Here is a 27747-nt window from a genome sequence, read left to right as displayed (position 1 = left end):
TGGCCAAGATAAAGCAAAGCAGTGTGACACAGACAACAACACAGAGTTACACATGGAGTAAACAATAAACAAGCCAATAACACAATAAACAAGTCAATGACACAGTAGAAAAAAAGAAAGTCTATATACAGTGTGTGCAAAAGGCATGAGGAGGTAGGCAATAAATAGGCCATAGGAGCGAATAATTATAATTTAGCAGATTAACACTGGAGTGATAAATTAGCATATGATGATGTGCAAGTAGAAATACTGGTGTGCAAAAGAGAAGAAAAGTAAATAAAATAAAAACAGTATGGGGATGAGGTAGGTAGATTGGGTGGGCAATTTACAGATGGACTATGTACAGCTGCAGCGATCGGTTAGCAGCTCAGGTAGCTGATGTTTAAAGTTGGTGAGGGAAATAAAAGTCTCCAACTTCAGCGATTTTTGCAATCGTTCGAGTCACTGGCAGCAGAGAACTGGAAGGAAAGGCAGCCAAATGAGCTGTTGGCTTTGGGGATGATCAGTGAGGTATTCCTTGCTGGAATGTGTGCTACGGGTGGGTGTTGTTATCGTGACCAGTGAACTGAGATAAGGCGGAGCTTTACCTAGCATAGACTTATAGATGACCTGGAGCCAGTGGGTCTGGCGACGAATATGTAGCGAGGGCCAGCCGACTAGAGCATACAGGTTGCAGTGGTGGGTGGTATAAGGTGATTTGGTGACAAAACGGATGGCACTGTGATAGACTGCATCCAGTTTGCTGAGTAGAGTAATGGAAGCTATTTTGTAGATGACATCGCCGAAGTCGAGGATCGGTAGGATAGTCAGTTTTACTAGGGTAAGTTTGGCGGCGTGAGTGAAGGAGGCTTTGTTGCGAAATAGAAAGCCGATTCTAGATTTGATTTTGGATTGGAGATGTTTAATATGAGTCTGGAAGGAGAGTTTACAGTCTAACCAGACACCTAGGTATTTATAGTTGTCCACATATTCTAGGTCGGAACCGTACAGGGTGGTGATGGTAGTCAGGCGGGCAGATGCGGGCAGCGAACGGTTGAAAAGCATGCATTTGGTTTTACTAGCAGTTGGAGATTGGAGCTCTGACCTCACCCTCTCGTCAAGAGATACAGCTGTCTGCAATTACCAACTCCTTCTGCAGCTTGAAAAGCCAGTGTTCCTTTGTTAGGAGAGAGAGCTTCTTGGTATGTGCTGTGTTGGTGTTTTGTAGCCGGTCCTGCAGAGGTATGTGTATGCCAAAGGAACTCAGTGTTTTTGATTATTGAAATTGTTCACTTTACGTTAGTAATTATTCTGTTTTTGTTCCCAGGGGGGAAGGGGAAGGCACCTTGGGAGTGTTTAGGCAAGAGGCCTGCGGGCATACATATATACCCGTAGTATGTACTCTGTCTATGCACACTAGGTAAGACCTGGGCGGACCACCCCCTGTATTTTGGTTAGCACGCCAGGTGGCGTTAAGAATAAGTAAGTAGGGGGTAGGTAAGGTAGGAGAGGGGGCTCTTTAACTTTTACTTTCTTTGCTTTGGTTCCGTCCAGCCCCTTTTCCCCAAATTACCATGTGAAGGAAGAATAAATTCCCTGTAAACTGTAATATTCTCTGCCTCTGTCATCCTTACCCGCACCTACAGTCACATACTTCTTTCACTCCACGGGGAGTTGAGTGTAGCAGGGTGTTGCGTTCCCTCTTCCAAGAGGCGTACGTAACATAATGGGGGCTCATCCGGGATCATTAAACCCACCGGACCCTGCTGCTCTGAGCTCTCTGTGATTGAGGTGTGCTGGTAGGTTGTGAGTTTGGATGACTTGTTTAGTTACGCGTGTTCAGTAGGCTGCTGTGTACCATGGCTGCCTCAGCAGTCTCCCAGTTTATTGAAGCGCCCTCTGTTGATCGGTTGGTGGGGTTGCGTAAAGTGGACCTTTGCACCATAGCTGATCATTATGGACTCTTCGTCCCTGAGAAAGCCCGAAAGGCTGAGCTTTTGGTGCTAGTCAGGGAGGGTTTAGTGAGAACTAATTTTCTCGTTGAAAGATGAGGAGAGGGAGGCTTCAGGAGAGGAGACGGTTAAACCTTCCGATGCCAAGTCGGAGGACGGCGCGGAGGAAGGAGTTGCTCGTACCCCCTTTACATTGCCCCGATATGACCCTTTATCTTCTGCTTCGGGTCGTTCAGACAGGACTGCAAGGCTGAAGGTGAGGCTGGCCTGTTTGGAAATGGAGCAAAAAGATAGACAGATGAAGTTTGATTTAGAAATTAGGAAAATGAAAATCAACAAGGAGGTGAGGATCCGACAACTGGAGCTAGACGCTGGCTCCAGCGCGATTCCACAACCTGCCTGTCATCAAGCCCACTTCGATGTGAGCAAAAATATTGCTTTAGTCCCTCCATTCCGGGAGTCGGAAGTTGATTAGTATTTCTCTGCGTTTGAGCGTGTGGCCATTGCGCTGCATTGGCCACTCGAGGTTTGGCCGCTCCTGTTACAATGTAAATTGTCTGGGAAAGCCCAGGAAGTAGTAGCTGCTCTCTCCCTGGAAGACAGTTTACAGTCCGATATAGTTAAAACAACCATGTTGCATGCTTATGAGTTGGTGCCTGAAGCATATAGGCAGTGCTTCAGGAACCACAAAAAACCCTCACCGTATGTTTGTTGAGTTTGCTAGGGACAAAGAGTCTCTGTTTTAATCGCTGGTGTTCTCCAATACCTTGACTTTGTCCTTAAGCCATTTTGCCACAACTTTGGAAGTATGCTTGGGGTCATTGTCCATTAGGAAGACCCATTTTCGAGCAAGCTTTAACTTCCTGACTGATGTCTTGATGTTGCTTCAAAATATCCAAATAATATTCCTTCCTCATAATGCCATCCTTTTTGTGAAGTGCACCAGTCCCTCCTGCAGCAAAGCACCCCCACAACATGATGCTGCCACCCCCGTGCTCCACGGTTGGGATGATGTACTTCGGCTTGCAAGCCTCCCCTTTTTCCTCCAAACATAACGATGGTCTTTATGGTCAAACAGTTCTATTTTTGTTTCATCAGACCAGAGGACATTTCTCCAAAAGGTATGATCTTTGTCCCCATGTGCAGTTGCAAACTGGAGTCTGGTTTTGGAGCAGTGGCTTCTTCCTTGCTGAGCGGCCTTTCAGGTTACGTCGATATAGGACTCGTTTTACTGTGGATATAGATACTTTTGTACCTGTTTCCTCCAGCAGGTCCTTTTCTGTTGTTCTGGGATTGATTTGCACTTTTCGTACGTTCATCTCTAGGAGACAGAACACGTCTCCTTCCTGAGCGGTATGACGGCTGAGTGGTCCCATGGTGTTTATACTTGCGTACTATTGTTTGTACAGATGGACGTGGTACCTTCAGGCGTTTGGAAATTGCTCCCAAGGAGGAACCAGACTTGTGGAGGTCTACAATATTGTGGAGGTCTGGCTTTTATTTTGATTTTCCCATGATGTCAAGGAAAGAGGCACTGAGTTTGAAGGTAGGCCTTGAAATACATCCACAGGTATACCTCCAATTGACTCAAATTATGTCAATTAGCCTATCAGAAGCTTCTAAAGCCATGACATCATTTTCTGGAATTTTCCAAGCTGTTTAAAGTCACAGTCAACTTAGTGTATGTAAACTTCTGACCCACTGGAATTGTGACACAGTGAAATAATCTGTCTGTAAACAATTGTTGGAAAAATTACTGGTAACCGACTTGCCAAAACTATACTTTGTTACCAAGAAATTTGTGGAGTGGTTGAAAAAAGAGTTTTAATGACTCCATGCCTAAGTGTATGTAAACTTCCGACTTCAACTGTACGTAGGCGTACCAAGGCCCATTTTCAGCAACCATCACTCTTGTGTTCCAATGGCACGTTGTGTTAGCTAATCCAAGTTTATCATTTTAAAAGGCAAATTGATCATTAGAAAACCCTTTTGCAATTATGTTAGCACAGCTGAAAACTGTTGTTCTGATTTAAGAAGCAATACAACTGGCCTTCTTTAGACTAGTTGAGTATCTGGAGCATCAGAATTTGTGTGTTCGATTACAGGCTCAAAATGGCCAGAAACAAAGACCTTTCTTCTGAAACTCGTCACTCTATTCTTGTTCTGAGAAATGAAGGCTATTCCATGTGAGAAATTGCCAAGAAACTGAAGATCTTGTACAACGCTGTGTACTACTCACTTCATAGAACAGCGCAAACTGTCTCTAACCAGAATAGAAAGATGAGTGGGAGGCCCCAGGGCACAACTGAGCAAGAGGACCAGTACATTAGTGTCTAGTTTGAGAAACCGACGCCTCACAAGTCCCCAACTGGCAGCTTCATTAAATAGTACCTGCAAAACACGAGTCTCAAAGTCAACAGTGAAGAGGCTACTCCGGGATGCTGGCCTTCTAGACAGAGTTCCTCTGTCCAGTAACTGTTCTTTTGCCCATCTTAATCTTTTCTTTTTATTGGCCAGTCTGAGATATGGCTTTCTCTTTGCAACTATGCCTAGAAGGCCAGCATCCCGGAGTCGCCTCTTCACTGTTGATGTTGAGACTGGTGTTTTGCGGATACTATTTAATGAAGCTGCATCAAATGACCTGGCTCCAATCACCCGACCTCAACCCAATTGAGATGGTTTGGGATGAGTTGGACCGCAGAGTGAAAGAAAAGCAGCCAACAAATGCTCAGCATGTGTGGGAACTCCTTCAAGACTGTTGGAAAAGCATTCCAGGTGACTACCTCTTGAAGCTGGTTGAGAGAATGCCAAGAGTATGCAAAGCTGTCATCAAGGCAAAGGGTGGCTACTTTGAAGAGGGTGGCTACTGTTTAACACTTATTTGGTATGTTATTTCATAGTTTTGATGTCTTCACTATTATTCTACAATGTACAAAATAGTAAAAATAGAGAGACCCTGGAATGAGTGGGAATCCAAACTTTTGACTGGTACTGTATATAGTAGTAATATGGCGCTCCTGGAGCAAATTAAGATGAAGTGCCTTGCTTAAGGGCACATCAACATATATTTTTTTCCTCTGTCGGCTCGGATATTCGAGCACCTCTAAATTGGTGTGAAGCTCCACGCCAACAAAAGCCATTGAGCAAAGGTAAAGGGTAGGGGGTGAAACAGAAGCACACCGCGGTGTTAGCCAGCCACAGAGTTGGGCAGTCAGGCCATTTCAGCTCTAATGCACAGTGGAAAGGGTCTTATTTTGACATGATTCTGGAAACAAGCTTAACTGTAAGTAGCTTTGCCAGTGGGATCTGGACCAAACAGCAAACCAGATCCCTACACTAGCAAAATGGATTCCCACCTAGAGTGTGGCAAATTCTTCCACATGACAGATGTACTATTCAGTTCTATTGTATATGGAAAAGGGGAATGTGTATTTAAGTAAAGCAACATAAATAAATGGGTATCTACAGTATTGTGTGGCAGAGAGATGACTGTATTATCCGCCATACAGTGAGTGCTGCCTGATGGAGATTTGATTAGTAGATAAGTGGATGTTCTCTAGGACACCCACTAGGGACGATCACTGTTCTCTGTGTAGTGAGGATGACTCAATAACATGAAATTCAATGCCAAGCTGAGAGGCAGAGAGAATAAAAGACGTAAAAAGACTAATGCAGTCATTAGCTACCCAACTGTGAAGTTAAATCCAGGTTTACTGAGCTAAACCCCCCAATACAGATCAAATTCACTCTAAATATTATTATCCATAATGTATAGTGTGATATCCATAATATATAGTATATCCATATTATTACACACAGTGTGAAATACATTCCACCCACATAGAGATTATTCTTTCATCTGCACCCGGTTTCTCTGTTCAGGCATATCAATTCAAATCAGTGCACTGATCAAATTAGAGACTTCCTGACACTGTTTAGCCACCATGCTGTTTATTCTGCACCGTTCATGGAAAACATGATCCGTGTGTCTGTGCTGACCTAAAAAACTAAACTGACAATGACAACATCTGACAAAAGTCTGTGCAGGGACGTGGTAGAGTCATGGACATATGCAGCCGACTGTCAACAAAAACAAAATCGCTACATACAAAACTGCCCTGACAATAGGACATGGCAGTCCTATATAATGGTACACACACACACGCAGAAGTCGGTCAGCTGATCAGCTTGTCTCAGTCAGCTCAATCTGTTCACCGGTCCCTCCGCACCTCTCCCCCGCTGGCACACTCTTTCAAGTGCTGCCCTCTATTGTGTTGCCAGGGTAAGATTCCCCTGCAGAGCAGCACACAGTCTGACTGGCTGGGCTGTGAGCTTCCCTGCCCCTCCCCCTCCCCCTCTGGCACTCTCGTGCTCTCTCTTTCATTCTCTCGTGGTCGCTCGGTCCTTGTCTTTCTCTCTCCAGCTGTATCTCTCGCTTTCCTTCACCTTTCACCTTCTTCTCTTTCATTCTATCCATTTATATTCATTTCTCTATCTTTTTCTCTCAGGATCTCAGAATCGATCCATACAGTCCTCTCACGTCATCCTCCTACATGTTCTCCTGTGCTGCTCTCCTTTATCCTCTTATCCGGTCGGCCTTCACTTTTCCTCCATCTCCTGTCTATCCATCTCTCACTTCTGTCTTCTTTTGACCTGCTCTCCCCCTTCCTCTCTTGACCTATTCCCACAGCTTCTCATCCTACTTTTTGCTCTCAAAATGCCATCCATCTCTCCTTTTCTCCAATTCTACCTTCTCTCTTTAGAATGCAAGTATGTGGTGAGCAGTACAGGCCGGGGCCCAGGACCACAAAGGCAGAATGTAATGTCACGTCCCATTTGCAGTTACCCGCATTCAGGTACATTGTGCCCTCCCAGGGCATCCTGTAAGCCTCTGCTTACTACACTACAGGGCTGCCAAAGAACACTAACGTGGCAGCATCGGGGAAACTGAGTGGCCATAGAGGCTCTGTCCGGCTCTATCCTCATTCATTCAACTAGTAGTACATCCCTGAAGAATGTCTCCACCATTACTACAATGGCCAGCGGTGGGTGTTATTACTTATACATGTGGTTAATGGACCCCTCTATCACACCATCTCAGGAGGAGATGGCTTGCTTCCTCACAGAGTACAGAGGTAGTGCACCATGCCCTCATTGGATATGGATGGTCTGGAATCTGCCGGATGACAGTGTACTTATCCCTATGAGGAGGCCCATATGATCTGTATCACAGACCGAGCAATCGTATCCTGTTGTATTTTTATTTTAACTTTATTTAACTAGGCAAGTCAGTTGGTGGGTGTTATTACTTATACATGTGGTTAATGGACCCCTCTATCACACCATCTCAGGAGTCAGTCTAAAAATTCTTATTTTCAATGACGGCCTAGGAACAGTGGGTTAACTGCCTTGTTCAGGGGCAGAATGACAGATTTGTACCTTGTCAGCTCGGGGGATTCGATCTTGTAACCTTTCGGTTACTAGTCCAACGCTCTAACCACTAAGCTACCTGCCGCCCCATTTAACAGTCTGTCTAAAATGGGAATAATGCTGCATAAACTCTTAAAAAAAATAGAGATTTATTTTAACTTAGGCATCAAATCACACTATTTATTTAGCTTGCCGTGATGAATAAATAAATGCAGCTTTCATTTGCTCTTAAATAATCAATCATGCCCCATTAATGTTCCTGGCAGTAACAACAACAAACATGATGCAGACTAAGTGCCTGTTTAACAAAAACAAAAAACTGAATCTGATTAGATGCCATTTACCATCACACCCTGATGCATCATAATAAAACCTATTACCGTCTCCATAGCGATCAAGTCACCTCCATGACCTTTGGAGGTGACTTGATAAGGAGAAGCCCCCATTGACCCTGTCCTGTCCCGATTAGGATATTGGAATATGACAGGTCTTAGGGCATGTCCCAGGAATTTGGCTGACATGGCAAAACGGGATTATTCTGATGGAGGGAGCATCGTCGGAGCAACAGAGGGAGGCCCGTCTCACGAGGAACCATCAGCGTCATGATAGGACAGTTCCGAAGGGCCCTGGCCTCTACCCATAACTCTTTTTGGTGGTGGGTCTCCATATTGGAAAGTGATGGGCAATTATATGTTCTAATTAGAATCAATTACTTATGGGGAATCTTGTCAAGTGCTGTTTTGTGGTGCGTGTCATGAGGAGCTCCTCTCACCGTGACCTTGAATCAGGACAGTGACAAAGTCTTTAAGCCATGCTATGGTAAGATCTTCCTCTTTGAGCTGCTTAAGAAAAAGGGCATCCCCTCTTCTTCCTCTCTCATCTCCCTGGCTATTCATCTCCCTCCTCATTCAGAGCTCATTCTCCATCACTTTTCCTTCCCTCGCCCCTGATTGGGATCTGCAGTGAAGCGGATTAACACGTTCTGGCAGGAGAGGCAGGCTGCCCACACACACACACACACACACTACACGTGCAGCACAGAGAGAAGCTGTGTGTGTACATATGCATCACTTCCCAGCTGTGTACTAGTGTGAAGGAATGCCCAACTGTGTGAAGAAAATGTTGTGTGTGTACGTACAGTACCAGTCAAATGTTTGGACACAACTCATTCCAGTGTTTTTCTTTATTTTTACTATTTTCTACATTGTAGAAAAATAGTGAAGACATCAAAACTGAAATAACACATATGGAATAAGGTAGTAACAAATGTTAAACAAATCAAAATATTTTAGATTCTTCAAAGTAGCCAGCCTTTGCCTTGATGACAGCTTTGCACACTCTTGGCATTCTCTCCACCAGCTTCACCTGGAATGCTTTTCCAACAGTCTTGAAGGAGTTCCCACATTGTTGGCTGCTTTTCCTTCACTCTGCGGTCCAACTCATCCCAAACCATCTCAATTGGGTTTAGGTCGGGTGATTGTGGAGGCCAGGTCATCTGATGCAGCACTCAATCACTCTCCTTCTTGGTCAAATAGCCCTTACATAGCCTGGAGGTGTGTTGGGTCATTGTCCTGTTGAAAAGCAAATGATAGTCCCACTAAGCGCAAACCAGATGGAATGGGGTATCGCTGCAGAATGCTGTAGTAGCTATGCTGGTTAAGTGTGCCATGAATTCTAAATAAATCACAGACAGTGTCACCAGCAAAGCACGCCCACACCATCACACCTCCATGCTTCACGGTGGGAACCACACATGCAGAGATCATCCGTTCACCGACTCTGCATCTCACAAAGACACGGTGGTTAGAACCAGAAATCTCAAATTTGGACTTATCAGACCAAAGGACAGATTTCCATCGGTCTAATGTCCATTGCTCGTGTTTCTTGGCCCAAGCAAGTCTCTTCTTCTTATTGCTGTCCTTTAGTAGTTGTTTCTTTGCAGCAATTTGACCATGAAGGCCTGATTCACACAGTCTCCTCTGAACAGTTACTTGAACTCTGTGAAGCATTTATTTGGGCTGCCGATTTCTGAGACTGGTTACTCTAATGAACTTATCTTCTGCAGCAGAGGTAACTCTGGGTCTTCCTTTCCAGTGGCGGTCCTCATGAGAGCCAGTTTCATCATAGCGCTTGATGGCTTTTGCGACTTGTGACGGCCCTGAATGTTTCTGAACCGTCTCAGTGCTTCTCCTTCCAATAGGGCACTTTCCCTTTTATTCCCAATTAAATAGCCAGCATCAGCTGCGCAAAAGTGGGGTTGTGATGGAAACGTGAATGAGGATGTGTTCAACCCTCAGTTCTGAAGCTTCTCTCGTCCGTTTGTTGTGTTGCTTATAAAAGTGTGCTTTGTGTAGCCTAATAGCAAGTCTACCCAGGATCGGATCCACTCTTTGCGTCCGTGGACTACACCTCTCCGTTGTTTTTCGTGGCCTTTCTCCGCTGGAGATCTGTCAGCGGATTGGCTTGTCTGACCGACCACAACCTTTTTGTATACGGTATTTCATTTGTTTTGGTGTGATGTATACCGTGATGATTTATGTAGTTAGTGGTGAGGACGTATTAAGATTTGATATGCTTTATAAGTGTGTGTGGTAAAATATTTGTTATTTTGATTGTATGATTGACACTGGGTTTACGCTACACTGGGATGAACGGACAAACATTGCGTGACTAAGGTCACTTGAGTTCCCTGAACTTGTTTACCGGGCTGGACTCTTTTTAGGTCCGAGGTATAGGACATTTCTGGAGGAATCAGAGCTGTTTAAAGCTCATTATTGTTATATTGTTGTGTGTGTGTGATCATTTATGTTGTTAATACAACCCACGCAAAAGAATACAGTTGTTTTTGAAGTTCTTTCCAATGTTTTAAGGGTTTATGAAAAGTGTATTTCCATCCTGACTTTTACATGAGTCCTTTGTATTGGTGTAGACTTGACGGACCAGATGGGACTCATTCCCTCCCAAACCAAAAGGAGAAACCAATATTTTCTCTGGTAGGCACAACCTACCTGGCACCCCTATACACGATAACCTCAAGTCAAAACCGTTACAGACTGCACTTGAAGAAACTTTCAAAGTTCTTTACATTTTCCGGATTGACTGACCTTCATGTCTTAAAGTAATGGACTGTTGTTTCTCTTTGCTTATTTGAGCTTGGACTTGGTCTTTTACCAATTAGGGCTATCTTCTGTATACCACCCCTACCTTGTCACAACACAACTGATTGGCTCAAATGCATTAAGAAATTCCACAAATGAACTTTTAACAAGGCACACCTGTTAATTGAAATGCATTCCAGGTGACTACCTCGTGAAGCTGGTTGAGAGAATGCCAAGAGTGTGCAAAGCTGTCATCGAGGCAAAGGGGCTGGCTACTTTAAAGAATCTAAAATATAACATATATTTTTATTTGTTGAACACTTTTGGTTACTACATGATTCCATGTGTTATTTTAGTGTTGATGTCTTCACTATTATTCTACAACGTAGAAATAAAGAAAAACCCTTGAATGAGTAGGTGCCCAAACTTTTGACTGGTACTGTATGTATGCACATTTCAGTGTTAGTATAAGTGCTTTTGAGCATTGGGTCTGTATATTTGTGTGTTTGTATATTAATGTTCTGTATATTTATGTGTGTGCATATTAATGTACTGTGTGTGCGTGTGTGTGTGCGCGTGCGAATAGGGTACATAATAAGCATAACGTATGACTAAGTGTGTGTGCGTGACTGCATCCAACTCCATAATTCATACACCAAAGCACTTGCTTGGAGAGACGCGGGGAGGCAGAGCGGCAAATGGACACATTTTGTGCCTATCCGCTCAACCCCTCTTCTCTCTCTCCCTCTGTCTTTCTCCTCCTCTTTCCCCACTCACCAGTGCCAACCGATTCATCTCAACTCTGCCCCTCTCCCTCGCTACACAATACAGATCAAACTAAACAAGCTAGAAGGAGCCTCTCGGTCTGAGGAATGGCAGTAGAACAGTGGTTCTCCTCTGGGCCTGAGGCTTGCTGAAGGAGATGGAGATGCATGGGGGAACCCTCATATGGATTCAGGCAGTGACACACTCCCGCGCCGATGCATCTGGCCTGAATATTGTATGAGGCATTCTCACGGGCCACTGCAGAGCGGGCGCATGCACACAAACATGAAGGCTTACACACAAATACAGGCAGACACACACACACACACACACACATAGCCAGTGGAGCTTAAGCTAATGTGGCCTGGAGCGGCCCAAATCCCTGCCACAGCACACACACTTAAGAGCCATCTGCAACTGGAGCTCCATGTAGCTCTCCCACTGAAAGCCCTCACCTCTGCCATCCACAGACAGAAAGACATAGGAGACAGAGGAGAGAGAAACAGCGAGAGAGACACTCTGAATGCCATCTCAGTTATTCCACGTGGTAATGGACAGCTGCAACGGCTGTACCACGATTTTCATGATCCAGTGACATGGTCTTTATAGAGCGAAAAGGCTTCACTGTATATGAAGTATAAGTGGTAAGTTACATTTTAACTGGCTATTTAAATATTATCTGCCCATTTGTTATGAATCCATGAGAAGACCCTTTTATACACAGGTTAAGGCAGATAAATGATACCGCACATCCATGTTGGTGAAAAAAAGATACCACTTGAGCGCACATTCGCTCAATGTAACCTCATTCACACTCCCTATCTAGAAACTCTCTCTATGCTCCTCCTCCTTCGTGCAACCCTCCATTTTGTGATAGCGTGGTTCCAGGGGGACTGGAGGCTTTTTGTTGGAGTGGCCTTGGAACCCCGGCCAAGGCTAGGGGGTGGTGACAGCAGGTCCAGCTGTCCCTACCTCTGCCCTCCCACCATGATCCCAGGCACCAGGCAGCCGGCCAGGCCTGGATGGATGGATACTGGAACAGGCCCCACACAAGCCTGTAATCTGGCCACAGCACACTGGTGTACATTTAGGGCCTTCTAGAGCCAGCCTATGTTAGTTAGGGGCAGCCATGCTAGGCTAACTGCCCTCAGTCTCTCTCTCTCTCTCTCTCTCTAAACTGTTTCCTTCTTGGTGTCTCTGAGGTAATGTCATGGAAGTTACTGTACCTGCCCTCTCACTCCCTCTCACTAGACATTTGCTTTAAGAGGAATTAAGGCTTGTAGCTTGTGTTTATATTTGTCTACTCTGGCTATGACAAACACAACATCCAAACAACTCTGGATTCAACCAAGGATTCAGAAAAGCACACACAAAAAAATGAAAGCGATCTTGAATACTTTAAAAAAGAAAAGAGAAAGAAAAAAACATACCTTTCTCTTGCTACATAAATAAAGACCTGATGGCTTTGGATTGAAAGCACTCATCCAGACCAGAGTGGTGGTAGTCAAAAATAAAACAGCTCTTGATATCAAGAAAACATAACACCAGGCCACGTGGGCCTATTATCAAATATAAATCATGAACAGAAATACTGCCTACTTAATTTATCAACAAAATGTTAAAAAAATATAATACAAAATAAAACAATCAACAGGTTATAGGCAAACCCTAAAATAAAGTGTTATCAAATGTAAATGACCTTCTAAACAAGCATATTATGACCATATTACGACCAAATTACAACTATATTACAACCACGGATGTAAAAACTAAATGAAACACAGCAAGCCATTTCATTACCGCCTCTCCTCCATGGCACTGTACTAAAATACCATATTGTAACACCTCTCCCCTCCCCCATCTCCCCCTCTACCTCAGAACACACAACCACCCTGTTCACCCTCTCCTGCAGGGAACTACACAGTAACACCTCTCCTCCTCCTCCTCTCCCCCATCTCCCCCTCTACCTCAGAACACATAACCACCCTGTTCACCCTCTCCTGCAGGGAACTACACAGTAACACCTCTCCTCCTCCTCCTCTCCCCCCATCTCCCCCTCTACCTCAGAACACATAACCACCCTGTTCACCCTCTCCTGCAGGGAACTACACAGTAACACCTCTCCTCCTCCTCCACTCCCCCTCTACCTCAGAACACATAACCACCCTGTTCACCCTCTCCTGCAGGGAACTACACAGTAACACCTCTCCTCCTCCTCCTCCTCCTCTCCCCCATCTCCCCCTCTACCTCAAAACACATAACCACCCTGTTCACCCTCTCCTGCAGGGAACTACACAGTAACACCTCTCCTCCTCCTCCTCTCTCCCTCCTCCATTACCTCCATGATGTCGACGTTGGTACGGCTCTCGTGGGGCTCGTTGTACTCGGTGTATTTGAGCAGGACCTTGTCCATGTCGGTGCTGGCGTACTGGAACAGCTTGTTGGAGTGGTTGAAGATGATGAGGGCGATCTCACAGTCGCACAGCACGCTCAGCTCATATGCCTTCTTCATCAGGCCAAACTTCCTCTTGGTGAACGTCACCTGTGAGGGGAGGGATGGTGTGTGTGTATTGGGGGGTATATTAGAGGGTGGTAGGGAAGGGATGTTGTGGGGGAGGGTATTGGGAAGGAGAAGGGGGGATTGGCAGGTGATATTGGGAAGGGGAGGGGGATATTTGGCATAGAAGGGAAGAGGAAGAACAATAACATTAGCGATACTGTAAAAGTGAAGGAATTTGTAGTACTGTATAATAATAGGTTAAACGTAATAAAAGTGGGAGGGACTATATCAATAACAGTAAATAATAGTCTCTTAGAGAACAGCCAATGTGTGAACAAACAACACATTACAGACAGCTAATTAAAGGTGACAACAGGGATGAGGTCCTGCAGTGTGTTGTGGTTGTGTTTAATACCACTCCCTTGGTTTTGAGGCATTTATGCAATGGGGGAATTTGAGTTTGTTTGTTTTGTTGTAGACAGGATCAGAGAGGAGCGCGAGGAAGCAGACGCACAGAAAGGAACCACACAGGCATATTCTACAACTGCCATGTGAGACCTTCAATTGCTCGCTCTCTCTTTCTCGCTCTCTCCATCTCCCCTCTCTCTCTATAATTGCTTGAGCACCCCCATGTTACACTGATTCCTCTCTGTGGGGCAGGAGCCAGCTTGTGCTCTCTCCTTGTTCTCCCCACGGTCTCCGTCTCCCTCTCTCACTGTCTCCGTCTCTCTCATTTCCTCGCCCTCATTTTCTTTTCTCTCCCCTTTCCTCTCTGCGTCGTTCTTGCTCACTCATTGCTTCCCGCTGCCACAAATCAAATTATATCGGGGTCGTATCCATGGGCAACCGCCTACCACCTCCTCCCTCAAACCCCATCACACACACTCCCACAATCATCTCCTCAGACAAACACACACACACACACACACACACACACACACACACACACACACACACACACACACACACACACACACACACACACACACACACACACACACACACAGGGGAAGAAAGTTCAGCGAGGACAATGGCAAGCCAGGCTCACAGAGCTGATAAACAATACTATTACAATGATTCTCATAACCAATTACAAGATGGTTTATCATGAAGAGAAATGCTCTGAATTGTTGGAGGCGTGAGGTACACCGAGTCTTCAACAATAATTAGTCTTGATCCTTCCTTCGACATGAATGCCAAGATAAACAAGCTGAACATAACTGACATTAAGAATAGAATTGCAAGTAACCAATGGCAACAAACGACAGAACAAGACATCCGCCATGAGAGGGATGAGTTGTTTCATGGCCGTGTCCTGATGAGTGTGGTTGTGTGGCGAGGAGGAGGAGGAAGCCACAGTGACAACCACAACCTCCCCAGCTGCTCTACTTTCTGCACCTGCAATGTTTCAGGAGTGTTCATGGTCTCTGTAGCATTCGGCGTTCAGTTAATAATCCATTACTATGTCAACTATTTGTGGTTCTCAAGCTCTCTTTTCACAACATGTATTTCACATGCTGTTGAATTTCCGTCAGAGTCTATAGCCTTGGGGACGGGGCCAATCCATTAGTGCTAATGACAGTATCTTGTGATCAACATCTAGTAGGATGATGGTTCACCAATATTTCTATCAACTTTTGATGAATCAACTTAATGCTTGAATGCCTGAAGCATTTTGAGTCTGTGTGTGCTGCTCTATGAAAATGGGCACCTATAAAGAAATGATTTCAGGACCTTGGGCCACCTAGTGTCTAAAACACTCTGGTTCTACTCAGCTAGGGGCATTTTGGGGATGGCAGACGCATCACATCCATTACTCAATAAGTTCAATGAACCAAAGCCCATTAACCAGTTGACTCATTTTAGAAGGATCATTTAGCCTTTCATCGTCTTGGAAAAATACCGGTGTAGTCATAGGCATGATAGAGTTTTTACATACAAAGAAACATTATCCACACACACCTGTCTGTTCCGTTCATCTGTGATCCTCTGTATTTGGATCTTTTTCCTTCCCATGGTTCCGGTCTGGCGGTGGGAGGGGCAGGGGGCGTGGCGGGGTCGGAGGGCACGGCTGTCCTGTGGAGGTGGTTGGTGGGCACTGTTGCCGACTAGGCACTTGGCTGTCACACTCTATCTCCCTCCGCTCCACCTGTCTGAGGCAGCTGGTCTAGGAGCTCTTACCCCTGCAGGAAATAAGGAAGAAGAATGGGGCCACGTGGCGGGGCCTTCAGATCATGGTCTGTACAGCAGGCAGGTCATCCACTGGTCCTCTGAATCGTCCCCTCTTTACTGCAGGCGTGTTACTCCTGGAAAACAGAGAGCATCGGATCAGTATGAAATTCAGGAGAGGTAGAGGTATCGTTCATGTACCATTCCTGCCAACATCCTTCAGAATCAACAATTGTCTTAGCCTTTTAACCTCCACAGTACTCGACAGAGAAACCAAAGCGATGCATTTAAGTCAGGGTTCCTTTCGGACAAATTAGAAGCACGCTTCGAAAGAGCAGCCGCAGCAGCAGCGGGGGGAACTGAAGGATGGGGAACCCTTCTCTTGGGGTTAGTGTTTCCATGGGGGCAAGTGTGCCTGGCGCACTGCGGAGCGGGAGCCCCTCAGGGGGGCCACGGGGAGGGAGGCTGTGCTGTGTCAGCTTTATTAGAGGCATCACCGCCACATAACTGATCTTTTGGTTGTCCGCAGCAACTCGCTGCCTGCCCGACCTGACGTGCTGCATGTGATTCCCAATCGAAGGCAGAGCCCGGCCCCATGGCCCAGTGAGGCAGCTCGCCATGTGTGGGCGGGATGCTAGTGCTCAGAGCTTCTGTTGCGTTTTGAAGTAGGCTCTAGGATTCTGTCACTGAACTCGTAATGTTATCATTACCACTAGGTTTTGTTATCTAAACTGTGGTAATTTGGCACAGTTCCATGTTAGATAACACACTGTGTTCCTTTAATATAAGGAAAATACGTGTATTTAAAAATTAATATTTAATTGAAGACAGAAAAGTCAAGGTCAACTCTGCAGTTGAATTAATAACAAAGCTGGCCACCCCATCTCTGTTTTGGTAAAAAGCTGAGGGATGGGACTGGAAAAATGTAACCACTCTCAAATTCATAGAAAGAGCTATGGACCGACCATCTATAAGAATCTAAATTATCGTTTTAACTATGTTTTGAGGCTATATAGTGTTTGTTTATATTTATAATGTTTACAAACATTGGAGTAAAAACAAGCTTTTATTTTGGGGTGTGACAGTTGAACTAAGCTCATGAGGCATTTCTAAAGTTATATTCTTTTAAGAATCATTAAGTAAATATCATTATTTTAATTAGTTCAAAAGTGGGTACAGCAACTGCAGATTGCCCCTTTAACTAAACAGGGTTTAATTATTTATTTTTTGCAATGTACAGCAATTTCTAACAACAAAAAGAGAGGGGGCAAATGAGAGAGTGCAGAGTACATGTGAACATATGAATTCATGAATGAATGAACGAACGAGCAGACAGCAACCCGGGAATGGCAACAGAGGCATGGACCATTTTAATTAAGCCCCACTACTACTACTATTTGTGGTTCAGCCTTAAAAATAGCTCTCTATATATACATCCAGACTGTGTACTGTTCACACACACACACCAGCATTACAGTGGGAGCCGAGTCATTGCATTAGAGAGAGTGCATCTGGAAAGCCTTGAGTGCAGTTTCAACACTACATCACCCATTGTTTACCTGAGAGAATAGTAAAACCACCCCCTGATTAATGCCTGCTCTGCTTCCATTACCATAAAAAACAAAACAATGACGTAATAGAATGGGTTCTGTGTGTCGGTGTGTGCACGTACCACACATTTGCTTTTAGTTGATGCAATTGCCTTCACTATGGCAATGCATTCTCCATGAATTATTCACTACGTATTTGGCTTGGAGGCAGGACAATGGGAGAAGTCTGAGAAAAGGGTGTTATGCATGTCATAGTTGTTCTCTTAAAAATAAAGCCCTAACAGAAGAACTAGAGGTAGCGTCAGCTCTCCTTTTACATGGAAAATATGGAGGGGGTTGTATTAGGGCATTTCCGCGGCAATGGAATTACGCTTTGACGCTTTTTAACTTTGACATACATTTTCAACAAAAACAATTGATTTCAAAGTTTAACAAAGCATACAACTCAATGCACAAGGACTACTTTGAACAATTTACACAGAACATTTCACAAAAACACATTTACTGGAAGAACTGTGCAGATGCAAATTTGGTAACATAATTACTGTAAAATCTCCCTCAGTTTTTTATATGACCACATTTTAGAAAAACGTAAATATCTGCTCTAATTAAGATTAAAATATGTCTGCAGAAAGAACATTCGACACCTTTAGTTTGAAAAATAATATTTTGGTTATTGAACTACAGTAGGTGAAGTGAATTTACATCTGGTAACAGAGTTACGGTAACAGAATTACATCATGAGTCCCTGATCTGTACTATATAGAAATGCATAATTATGGCTATTAATATAATTCTCTTCATGGTGATGTATCCTGAATAGGTACACAAAAAAACGTAGAAATATGCAACATCCTTCTTTTGGGTATTATTCTACACACTGGGTATTATTGTAATGAGCTCCGCCCCCAAACAAGACCACATTTGGTTGGTCCGGACCAGACCAAATCTGAAACAATCATAGACGTCTATGTTTCACAAGATTGGACATCACAGTAGAGTCGAGTACAGTACAGCAGAGCACAGTAAAGTAGATATGTTCAGTATAGTACATTCAATTATACTGTACTTTACTAGTGTACTGTACTACTTTACTCTACTGTCCAAACTTGTGAAACATAGACTTCTATCATTGGTACAAATTTGGTCCGGCCAGGGCGGACTGACCAAATTTCAACCTACATGGATGTGCGATGTTGGTCAGTGCCCAGTGGGTGAGGATGCTTGTTACAGTAAATGGAAAGAGGGTTGGTGTCAGTAAGAACCGGGAGAGGTGACATTAACGAGAGAGAGAGGAGAGAGAGGCAAGAAGAGCCTTCTATGCCATCAAAAGGAACATAAAATTCGACATACCAATTAGGATCTGTAAAAAAAACACTTGAATCAGTTCTAGAACTCATTGCCCTTTATGTTAGTGAGGTCTGGGATCCACTTACCAACCAAGAATTCACAAAATGGGACAAACACCAAATTGAGACTGCATGCAGAATTCTGCAAAAATATCCTCCATGTACAACGTAAAACAACAAATAATGCATGCAGAGCAGAATTAGGTCAATACCCGCTAATTATCAAAAACCAGAAAAGAGACGTTCAATACTACAACCACCTAAAAGGAAGCGATTCCCAAACATTCCATAACAAAGCCATCACCTACAGAGAGATGAACCTGGAGAAGAGTCCCCTAAGCACTGCTGGTCCAGCAACACAATTAGGCCCAACCAAATCATAAGAAAACAAAAAGATAATTACTTGACACATTGGAAAGAATTAACAAAAAAACAGAGCAAACTAGAATGCTATTTGGCCCTAAACAGAGAGTACACAGTGACAGAATACCTGACCACAGTGACTGACACAAAATTAAGGGAATCTTTGACTATGTACAGACTCAGTGAGCATAGCCTTGCTATTGAGAAAGGCCGCTGAAGGCAGACCTGGCTCTCAAGAGAAGACAGGGTATGTGCACACTGCCCACAAAATTAGGTGGAAACTGAGCTGCACTTCCTAACCTCCTGCCAAATGTATGACCATATTAGAGACACATATTTCCCTCAGATTACACAGACCCACAAAGAATCCGAAAACACACAATTTTGATAAACTCCCATATCTATTAAGTGAAATACCAGTGTGCAATCACAGTAGCAAGATTTGTGACTTGTTGCCACATGAAAAGGGAAACCAGTGAAGAACAAACACCATTGTAAATACAACCTATATTTATGTTTATTTATTTTCCCTTTTGTACATCATTACAACACTGTATATAGACATAATATGATATTTGAAATGCCTTTATTCTTTTGGAACTTTTGTGAGTGTAATGTTTACTGTTAATATTTTATTGTTTATTTCACTTTTGTTTATTTCACTTGCTTTGGCAATGTAAACATATGTTTCCCATGCCAATAAAGCCCCTTAAATTGAAATTGAATTGAATTGGAGAGTGAGGAGGTAGAGGTTGTCGAGACTGTTTTTACAGCGTTGCTTTGACCACCAGATGACAGAAAGAGAAAAAGCAGTTATGAGCTGAACATAACAGTATACCAGTGGAAGGGAGGACAGTAGCAGGTGACCCAACTGTGGTTTGTGACTACTATGATTTCCCATTGTCGGCAATTCAATTGCAGCAATTCCCTTACAGATTTTTCAGTAATTCGATTAATGATTTGGTAACAGAATTACGAGTTTCAATCACTTAATAATTAATTAACAAACTTGATATTAGTAAAAACACTACAACTATTTGGTTGGTCTTCCTTTACTTGTTACTTTTGTGAACTTTCATTATCCTCCCTCCTCATGAGGGAGATAAATAAGAACATATCTTCAAGATACGAGGGTTTTTGGTAACGGAATTTCAAGGCACAAGTAGGGCTGTTGCGGTAACCGTGTTACCGCCACACCGGTGGTCACGAGTCATGAAGGCAGGCAAATTCCATGTGACCGTTTAGTCACGGTAATTAGGCTTCTCCAAGCTCTGATTGTGCTAATGGTCATTAGTAGCCTACCAAACTTGCTAACTGCCTGGTACTCAGTACTCTATTGTCCCTCTAATCACACTGTCATCAATGATGGCCTCTACTAAAAAAGAGGAGGATCAGCTTTCTATAGGCTAGGTTTACTATACTTATTTCTCAACTTTCTTAATATTAAGCACATTGCTTATATTTACAACAGGATTATAGCCCACCTGGCTGGCATGAAAATAAACCACGGAGAAAAGCGCCCTCCATTCGCTATTTAAGTGCATAGATATAATTTTTCCCACTGCCCCCGGTTCGATACAGGTGCATGATAATAGTCCATTCTAAATCAAAACAAATTTCACACATATATTATTTAGTATATGTAAAGACAAGATTAAATCAAGAATAGCCTGATGGGTGACAATATTAGCCTATCACTTGTGAATTATATATTAACACTTGTGAATGATGCCGAGCATAAGAAACAATAGCTTTTTTTTGTGCCATTTTCGAATCATAGTCGCACACCTCATGTAGCCTAGCACATGGACCTATATGTTTTAATAAGGTTTGAATCACAAGGGGTGTAGAGCCTAACTGGCATACATAAGCAGCACGTGAGTTTCAAATGTGGGGAAGATCATTTTCACCATAAAACTCACCTTTATAATAAAAGCATTACATGCATAATTGCATTTGCAATCACTTTTGATAATGGTGCTTTCCGCTAATTGAACATATGCGCTTATAGCCTACTACCATGTGCGCATTGCTGCGCTTATAATGTGAAGAAATAGCCTAATAGTTGAGCAACATTTTAAGCTAAACGTTCTGATCTGTTGCGTCAGACACATCGCGTAAAAGGTTTTTGGGATGAAAGCGAAGGTAACCTGCCTAAGAAAGCGAAGGTAACCTGCCTAAAAGATTTCCGCCCTGTTGCACTCACGTCGGTAGCCATGAAGTACTTTGAAAGGCTGGTCATGGCTCACATCAACACCATCATGCCGGAAACCCCAGACGAACTCCATTTTGCATACCACCCCAACAGATCCACAGATGACGCAATCTCAATCGCACGCCACACTGCCCTTTCCCATCTGGACAAAAGGAACACCTATGTGAGTTCATTGACTAAAGCTCAGCGTTCAACACCATAGTGCCCACAAAGCTAAGGACCCTGGGACTAAACACCTCCCTCTGCAACTGGATCCTGGACTTCATGACGGGTCACCCCCAGCTGGTAAGGGTAGGCAACAACGCATCTGCCATGCTGATCCTCAACACTGGGGCCTCTCAGGGGTGTGTGCTTAGTCCCCTCCTTCACTCCCAGTTCACCCACGACTGTGTGGCCAAGCACAACCCCAACACCATCATTAAGTTTGCTTACAGTGGTAGACCTGATCACCGACAACAATGAGACAGCCTATAGGGAGGAGGTCAGAGACCTGGCAGTGTGGTGCCAGGACAACAACCGCTCCCTCAATGTGAGCAAAACAAAGGAGCTGATCGTGGACTATAGGACTACAGGCCCCCATTCACATCGACAGGGCTGAAGTGGAGCGGGTCGAGATGTTTCAAGTTCCTTGTTGTCCACATCACCAACAAACTATTATAGTCCAAACACACCAAGACAGTTGTGAAGAGGGCACGACAACACCTTTTCCCCTTCAGGAGACTGAGAAGATTTGGCATTGGTCCCCAGATCATCAAAAGGTTCTACAGCTGCACCGTCGAGAGCACCCTGACCGGTTGCATCACCGCCTGGTATGGCAACTGCTTGGCATCTTACCTTAAGGCGCTACAGAGGGTATTGCGTATGGCCCAGTACATCACTGGGGCCAAGCTACCTGACATCCAGGACCTATATAATAGGAGGTGTCAGAGGAAGGCCCAAAGAAATTGTCAAAGACTCCAGACACCCAAGTCATAGACTGTTCTCTCTGCTACTGCACGATAAGCCGTACCGGAGCGCCAAGTCTAGGACCAAAAGGCTCCTTAACCGCTTCTACCCCCAAGCCATAAGACTGAAGCAGGTTTTCCTCTAGGATTTTGTTTGTGCTTAGCTCTATATGTTTATTTTTATCATAAAAAACTCCTTAGCCTTGCCAATGACAAGTATACCCATAAAATGATGCAGCCACCACTATGCTTGAAAGTATGAAGAGTGGTACTCAGTGATTTTTGTGTTGGATTTGCCCCAAACATAACGCTTTGTATGCAGGACATAAAGTTCATTTCTTTGCAATATGGCACTGTCTTCCTTCTTTTCACTCTGTAATTTAGGTTAGTATTGCGGAGTAACTACAACGTTGTTGATCCATCCTCAGTTTTCTCCTACCACAGCCATTAAAACAAACTGTTTTAAAGTCACCATTTGCCTCATGGTGAAATCCCTGAGTGGTTTCCTTCCTCTCCGGCAACAGAGTTAGGAAGGACGCCTGTATCTTTGTAGTGATTGGGTGTATTGATACACGATCCAAAGTGTAATTAATAACTTCGCCATGCTCAAAGGGATATTCAATGGTCGGCTTTACTTTTTTCCATCTAACAATTGGTGCCCTTCTTTACGGGGCATTGGAAAACGTCCCTGGTCTTTGTGGTTGAATCTGTGTCTGAAATTCACTGCTCGACTGAGGGACCTTACAGTATGTGTGGGGTATGTGTGGGGTAATCATGTTAAAAAACATTATTTTTAATCATCTTAAAACACTATTATTGCACAAAGAGTGAGTCCATGCAACTTAAGCTAATCTTTACTTCTGAATTAATTTAGGCGTGCCATAACAAAGGGATTAAACATTTCTAAGACATAATTCCACTTTGCCATTATGGGGTATTGTGTGTAGGCCAGTGACACACAATCCACATTTAATACATTTAAAATTCAGGCCGTAACAAATGTGTAAAAAGTCAATGGGTGTGAAGACTTTCTCAAGTGTTGATATTAGTTGGCAGGGGTCTTTACTTCAACATTATTGTGTTTTGATGTAAATCTAATACCTTTCAATCATTTTTCTGGTCAATGTTGTCCAAGACCCTTTTTTCCATATGTTTGACCAGAAATGAAAGCCTTTCCTTATTCCACATTTTTTGGATGGAAAATCGTTGCAAAATGTATATATGCCTTCATTTGTAAAACATTTCATTTGACACCCAATTTGACATGCTCCTATGAACTTCACATGTGTGTGCTCATGGGTCCTTTTAGATGTAAATGCCCATTATATACTAGCAAAGAAGAGAAACTCTGGAGGGGGTTGTTATATTTTCCAAAGACTGTAGAAGTAACAGGTTTATACTGAAAATACTCAAACTAAAACAGAAAACACTTTTGAGTTTTATGTTATACACTCAAATAGTAGAGGACTAGTGAGTGAGCAGAGCACTACTCCTGCCATAGGAACATTGGTCTACAGTTCAAAGGCAGCGGTCAGTGGGATTTGTTTTGGGCTGCGGGCCGGTCACACATGAAAAGGCTGCTTTATCTGCCCGGGTGTTCAAACCTCGACCTTTTACCCTTCATGCTGCGGGAGTCAGCCTCCCATGTCTGATGTCAGGTAGAATCTCTCTTCTCACATTGAAGGCAGAGGGCCTGGAGAGTGTCTACTGACTGACTGAACTAGGGAGTGTGAGACACTTTTACAAGGAACAGATTAACACTGATAAAAGCAATTCTGCAGTGGTCCTTGCATTGAGCCCTGAGGAAACCCCTAAAATATATGCAATTTTTATCTGTATTGTTGAAGATATTTTAGTGTGCAGTATACCATCAACAGCTACACTACATGGGGAAGATCTTTGATCTTTGCATGTAAGGTCAGAACCGTAAGGCACTCACGACAGAATAATCCATAAAAGAATGGTGCATCATTTATGTGTAAATTCAGAACATCTGTTGCTGTTCTTTCAACCATTTCAGAGGACCACCTCCTATTCAGCCTATGAGGGAGCAGAGTCATTGGCTACAAGGTGGTGCAACACAGTAGGAGCCACAGTGTCGCATAGAGTTGCCACCACCTTATCCATCCTGCATCATTTGTCATAGCCTACAGTGCAGAGGCACAGGGGTCACGACTGAGTCATAACATATAGCACAAACGACAATTGCATGCCACAGCAGCAGAGCACATTTGTGTTGGAGAGGTTTTGTGTATGTCCTTCTGTCAATGCATACTGTATATACGTGTATGTATGACTGTGTGTCAGCCTGTCTGTGTAGTCGGCTATACGTGTCAAGCTGTCAATTGTGTATGTATGCATGCATGTATGCATGCATGCATGTATGTATGTATGTACACACACACACACACACACACACACACACACACACACACACACACACACACACACACACACACACACACACACACACACACACACACACACACACACACACACACACACACACACACACACACACACACACACACATATCTCTTTGTAAGTTGGATCAGAGCACCCTGGGGTGCAGAGACAACAGTCAGAGGTGGAGGCTGCTGGAGTCAGGCCAAAGCACTGCTGAGAAATCCATCACCTTTCCCACTCAGCAACAGAGCCTACCAGGACTGACAACAGTCTGCTCATAACAAACACAGCTATACCATAGTTAGGAAACTGTTACTTACACCAATATCAGGAGAAAACTAACATTTACAATTAAATTACCTCTCATTGGCAGCTAATTCATGGTTTTGTTTTATGTATCCAGATTTGTTTGAGAGCAGTTACAAGCTTCGCTGTGTATATGCTTACGCTGCCTTGTTGGCAGACATCACCAATATCAGGGGAGTCACCTACAGCTCTGCTGAGGACTCAGGTTTCATTGGGAGCAGCCAGAATCTCCCCTCTCTGGTTGCATGGGACTACGGGCTCTGGGGAGGCTATCAACAAGACAGATCTCTCTCTCAGTTTGTGGTCCAGGCAAATCAATACTTATATTCAGTATCACCATGGTCACCCTAGCTAGGGTAAAGGTAAAATCCCTTCTCCCTGTATGAACGCTGACAGTCTGGCTGCTCCATACAAATGAAATTGCTACTCAGAATCGAATTTAATTCAATCAAACCAGAGTGCCACCACGGTATTGCGTATAATCATTGCAATCCACACCTGAGGCATGGAAGCCACCTGAACAGAGGGGCAGGAGTCTGATTAGTTAGCCTTTCATTGGGGAAGACGTATCTGCAAACACAGGCAGTAACTAGCTACTGATCTCTCTCTCATCCTGCCCAGTGGGACTCTGTGCTTTCACCCCAACCTTAGGCTGTAGTCCCAGCACCAGCTGTGGGATATTTACAGCCTGTTGCCTCATGTTCCAGCACAGCCATTCCGCTCGGCTGGCCCGCTCCACTCTGCCTGTTGACTGACCGCTTGTTTGGTTAGACGGGTGTGCATTGTGCCTTATTAACCGAAGTATTCAGTGTGAAGGTGAATCTGTGTGAGTGATATGGTGGAGAAATGTATGGTGGTGGGCTTGGATTCTTTTGAGGAGAGGAAGGAAGGATGGGGGCTGGACCTGGGTTTGCTGTTTGGCTTGTGACTGGGCTTGTGCCTGTGTGCATGCTGCCAACACTGGCAGTGGAATATGATCCAACCCCCCTCCTCCTCTTCACCAATCGTAGAGTGGGTTTTTGGTGAGGGGGTAGCTGCAGTGCAAGAGCAGCACTTCTAGAAAGGGTTGGGAAATTGGAGGAGGTTGGACAGGTTTGGGATGGGCGGTAAATAGATCTGCGCTACTCGGCTCGTGAATCACGCCCCCGCTGCCAGTCTTGTCAATACTGCAGTCTACCCCAACAACACACACACACACACACACACACACACACACACACACACACACACACACACACACACACACACACACACACACACACACACACACACACACACACACACACACACAAAGACATCGTCAAAGCACCCAACTGCCACGGAACTACCGTCACTACACATACACTGCCGGTCAAAAGTTTTCAAACACCTACTCATTCCAGGGTTTTTATTTATTTGTACTATTTTCTACATTGTAGAATAATAGTGAAGACATCAAAACTATGAAATAACACATATGGAATAATGTAATAACCAAAAAAAGTGTTAAACAAATCAAAATATCTTTTTGATTCTTCAAAGCAGTCAGTCACCCTTTGACACACTCTTGGTATTCTCTCAACCAGCTTCACCTGGAATTATTTTCCAACAGTCTTTAAAGTAGTTCCCACATATTCTGAGCACTTGTTGGCTGCTTTTCCTTCACTCTGCGGTCCAACTCATCCCAAACCACCTTGTGGAGGCCGGGTCATCTGATGCAGCACTCCATCACTCTCCTTCTTGGTCAAATAGCCCTTACACAGCCTGGAGGTGTGTTGGGTCATTGTCCTGTTGAAAAGCAAATGATAGTCCCACTAAGCCCAAACCAGATGAGATGGCGTATCACTTCAGAATGATGTGGTAGCCATGCTGGTTAAGTGTGCCTTGAATTCTAAATAAATCAGACAATGTCACCAGAAAAGCACCCCCACATCATAACACCTCCTCCTCCATGCTTTACGGTGGAAAATACACATGCGGAGATCCTCCGTTCACCTAAACTGCGTCTCACAAAGACACAGCGGTTGGAAACAAAAATCTTGAATTTGGACTCCAGACCAAAGGACAAATTTCCACCGGTCTAAATGACCATTGCTCGTATTTCTTGGCCCAAGCAAGTCCCTTCTTATTGGTGTCCTTTAGTAGTGGTTTCTTTGCAGCAATTCGACCATGAAGGCCTGATTTACACAGTCTCCTCTGAACAGTTGATGTTGAGATGTGTCTGTTACTTGAACTCTGTGAAGCATTTATTTGGGCTGCAATTTCTGAGGCTGGTAACTAATGAACTTATCCTCTGCAGCAGAGGTAACTCTGGGTCTTCTTTTCCTGTGGCGGTCTTAATGAGAGACAGTTTCATCATAGCACTTGATGGTTTTTGCGACTGCACTTGAAGAAACGTTCAAAGTTCTTGAAATGTTCCGCATTGACTGACCTTTATGTCTTAAAGTATTGATGGACTGTTGTTTCTCTTTGCTTATTTGAGCTGTTCTTGCCATAATATGGACTTGGTCTTTTACCAAATATGACCATCTTCTGTATACCACCCCTACCTTGTCACAACACAACTGATTGGCTCAAACGCATTAAGAAGGAAAGAAATTCCACAAATTAATTTTTAAGAAGGCACACCTGTTAATTGAAATGCATTCCATGTGACTACCTCATGAAGTTGGCTGAGGTGAGGGCACTCAGAGTGTGGTGTCAGGAAAACAACCTCTCATTTAACAACAAAACAAAGGAGAT

The 27747-nt window shown here is 44.0% G+C and overlaps 1 protein-coding gene across 10 annotated transcripts in view; it reads right to left on the bottom strand.

Moving 5' to 3' along the window:
• LOC106580711 (myocyte enhancer factor 2d) overlaps positions 1-27747 on the bottom strand; it is a 79527-nt gene that overhangs the window by 25692 nt on the left and 26088 nt on the right. For all 10 annotated transcript variants that reach the window (XM_014162054.2, XM_045703029.1, XM_014162092.2 and 7 more), the window contains exons 2-3: positions 15687-16030; positions 13563-13766 (exon numbers count right to left, since the gene is read on the bottom strand). In XM_014162054.2, coding sequence (XP_014017529.2) covers positions 13563-13766; positions 15687-15740 — 258 coding nt within the window. In that variant the 5' untranslated portion in view covers positions 15741-16030. The remainder of the gene's footprint in view (positions 1-13562; positions 13767-15686; positions 16031-27747) is intronic.

Source organism: Salmo salar, chromosome ssa02 (genome assembly GCF_905237065.1).
Source record: "Salmo salar chromosome ssa02, Ssal_v3.1, whole genome shotgun sequence".
Lineage (NCBI taxonomy): Eukaryota > Metazoa > Chordata > Actinopteri > Salmoniformes > Salmonidae > Salmo > Salmo salar.
This window is presented reverse-complemented; position numbering and strand designations above follow the sequence as displayed.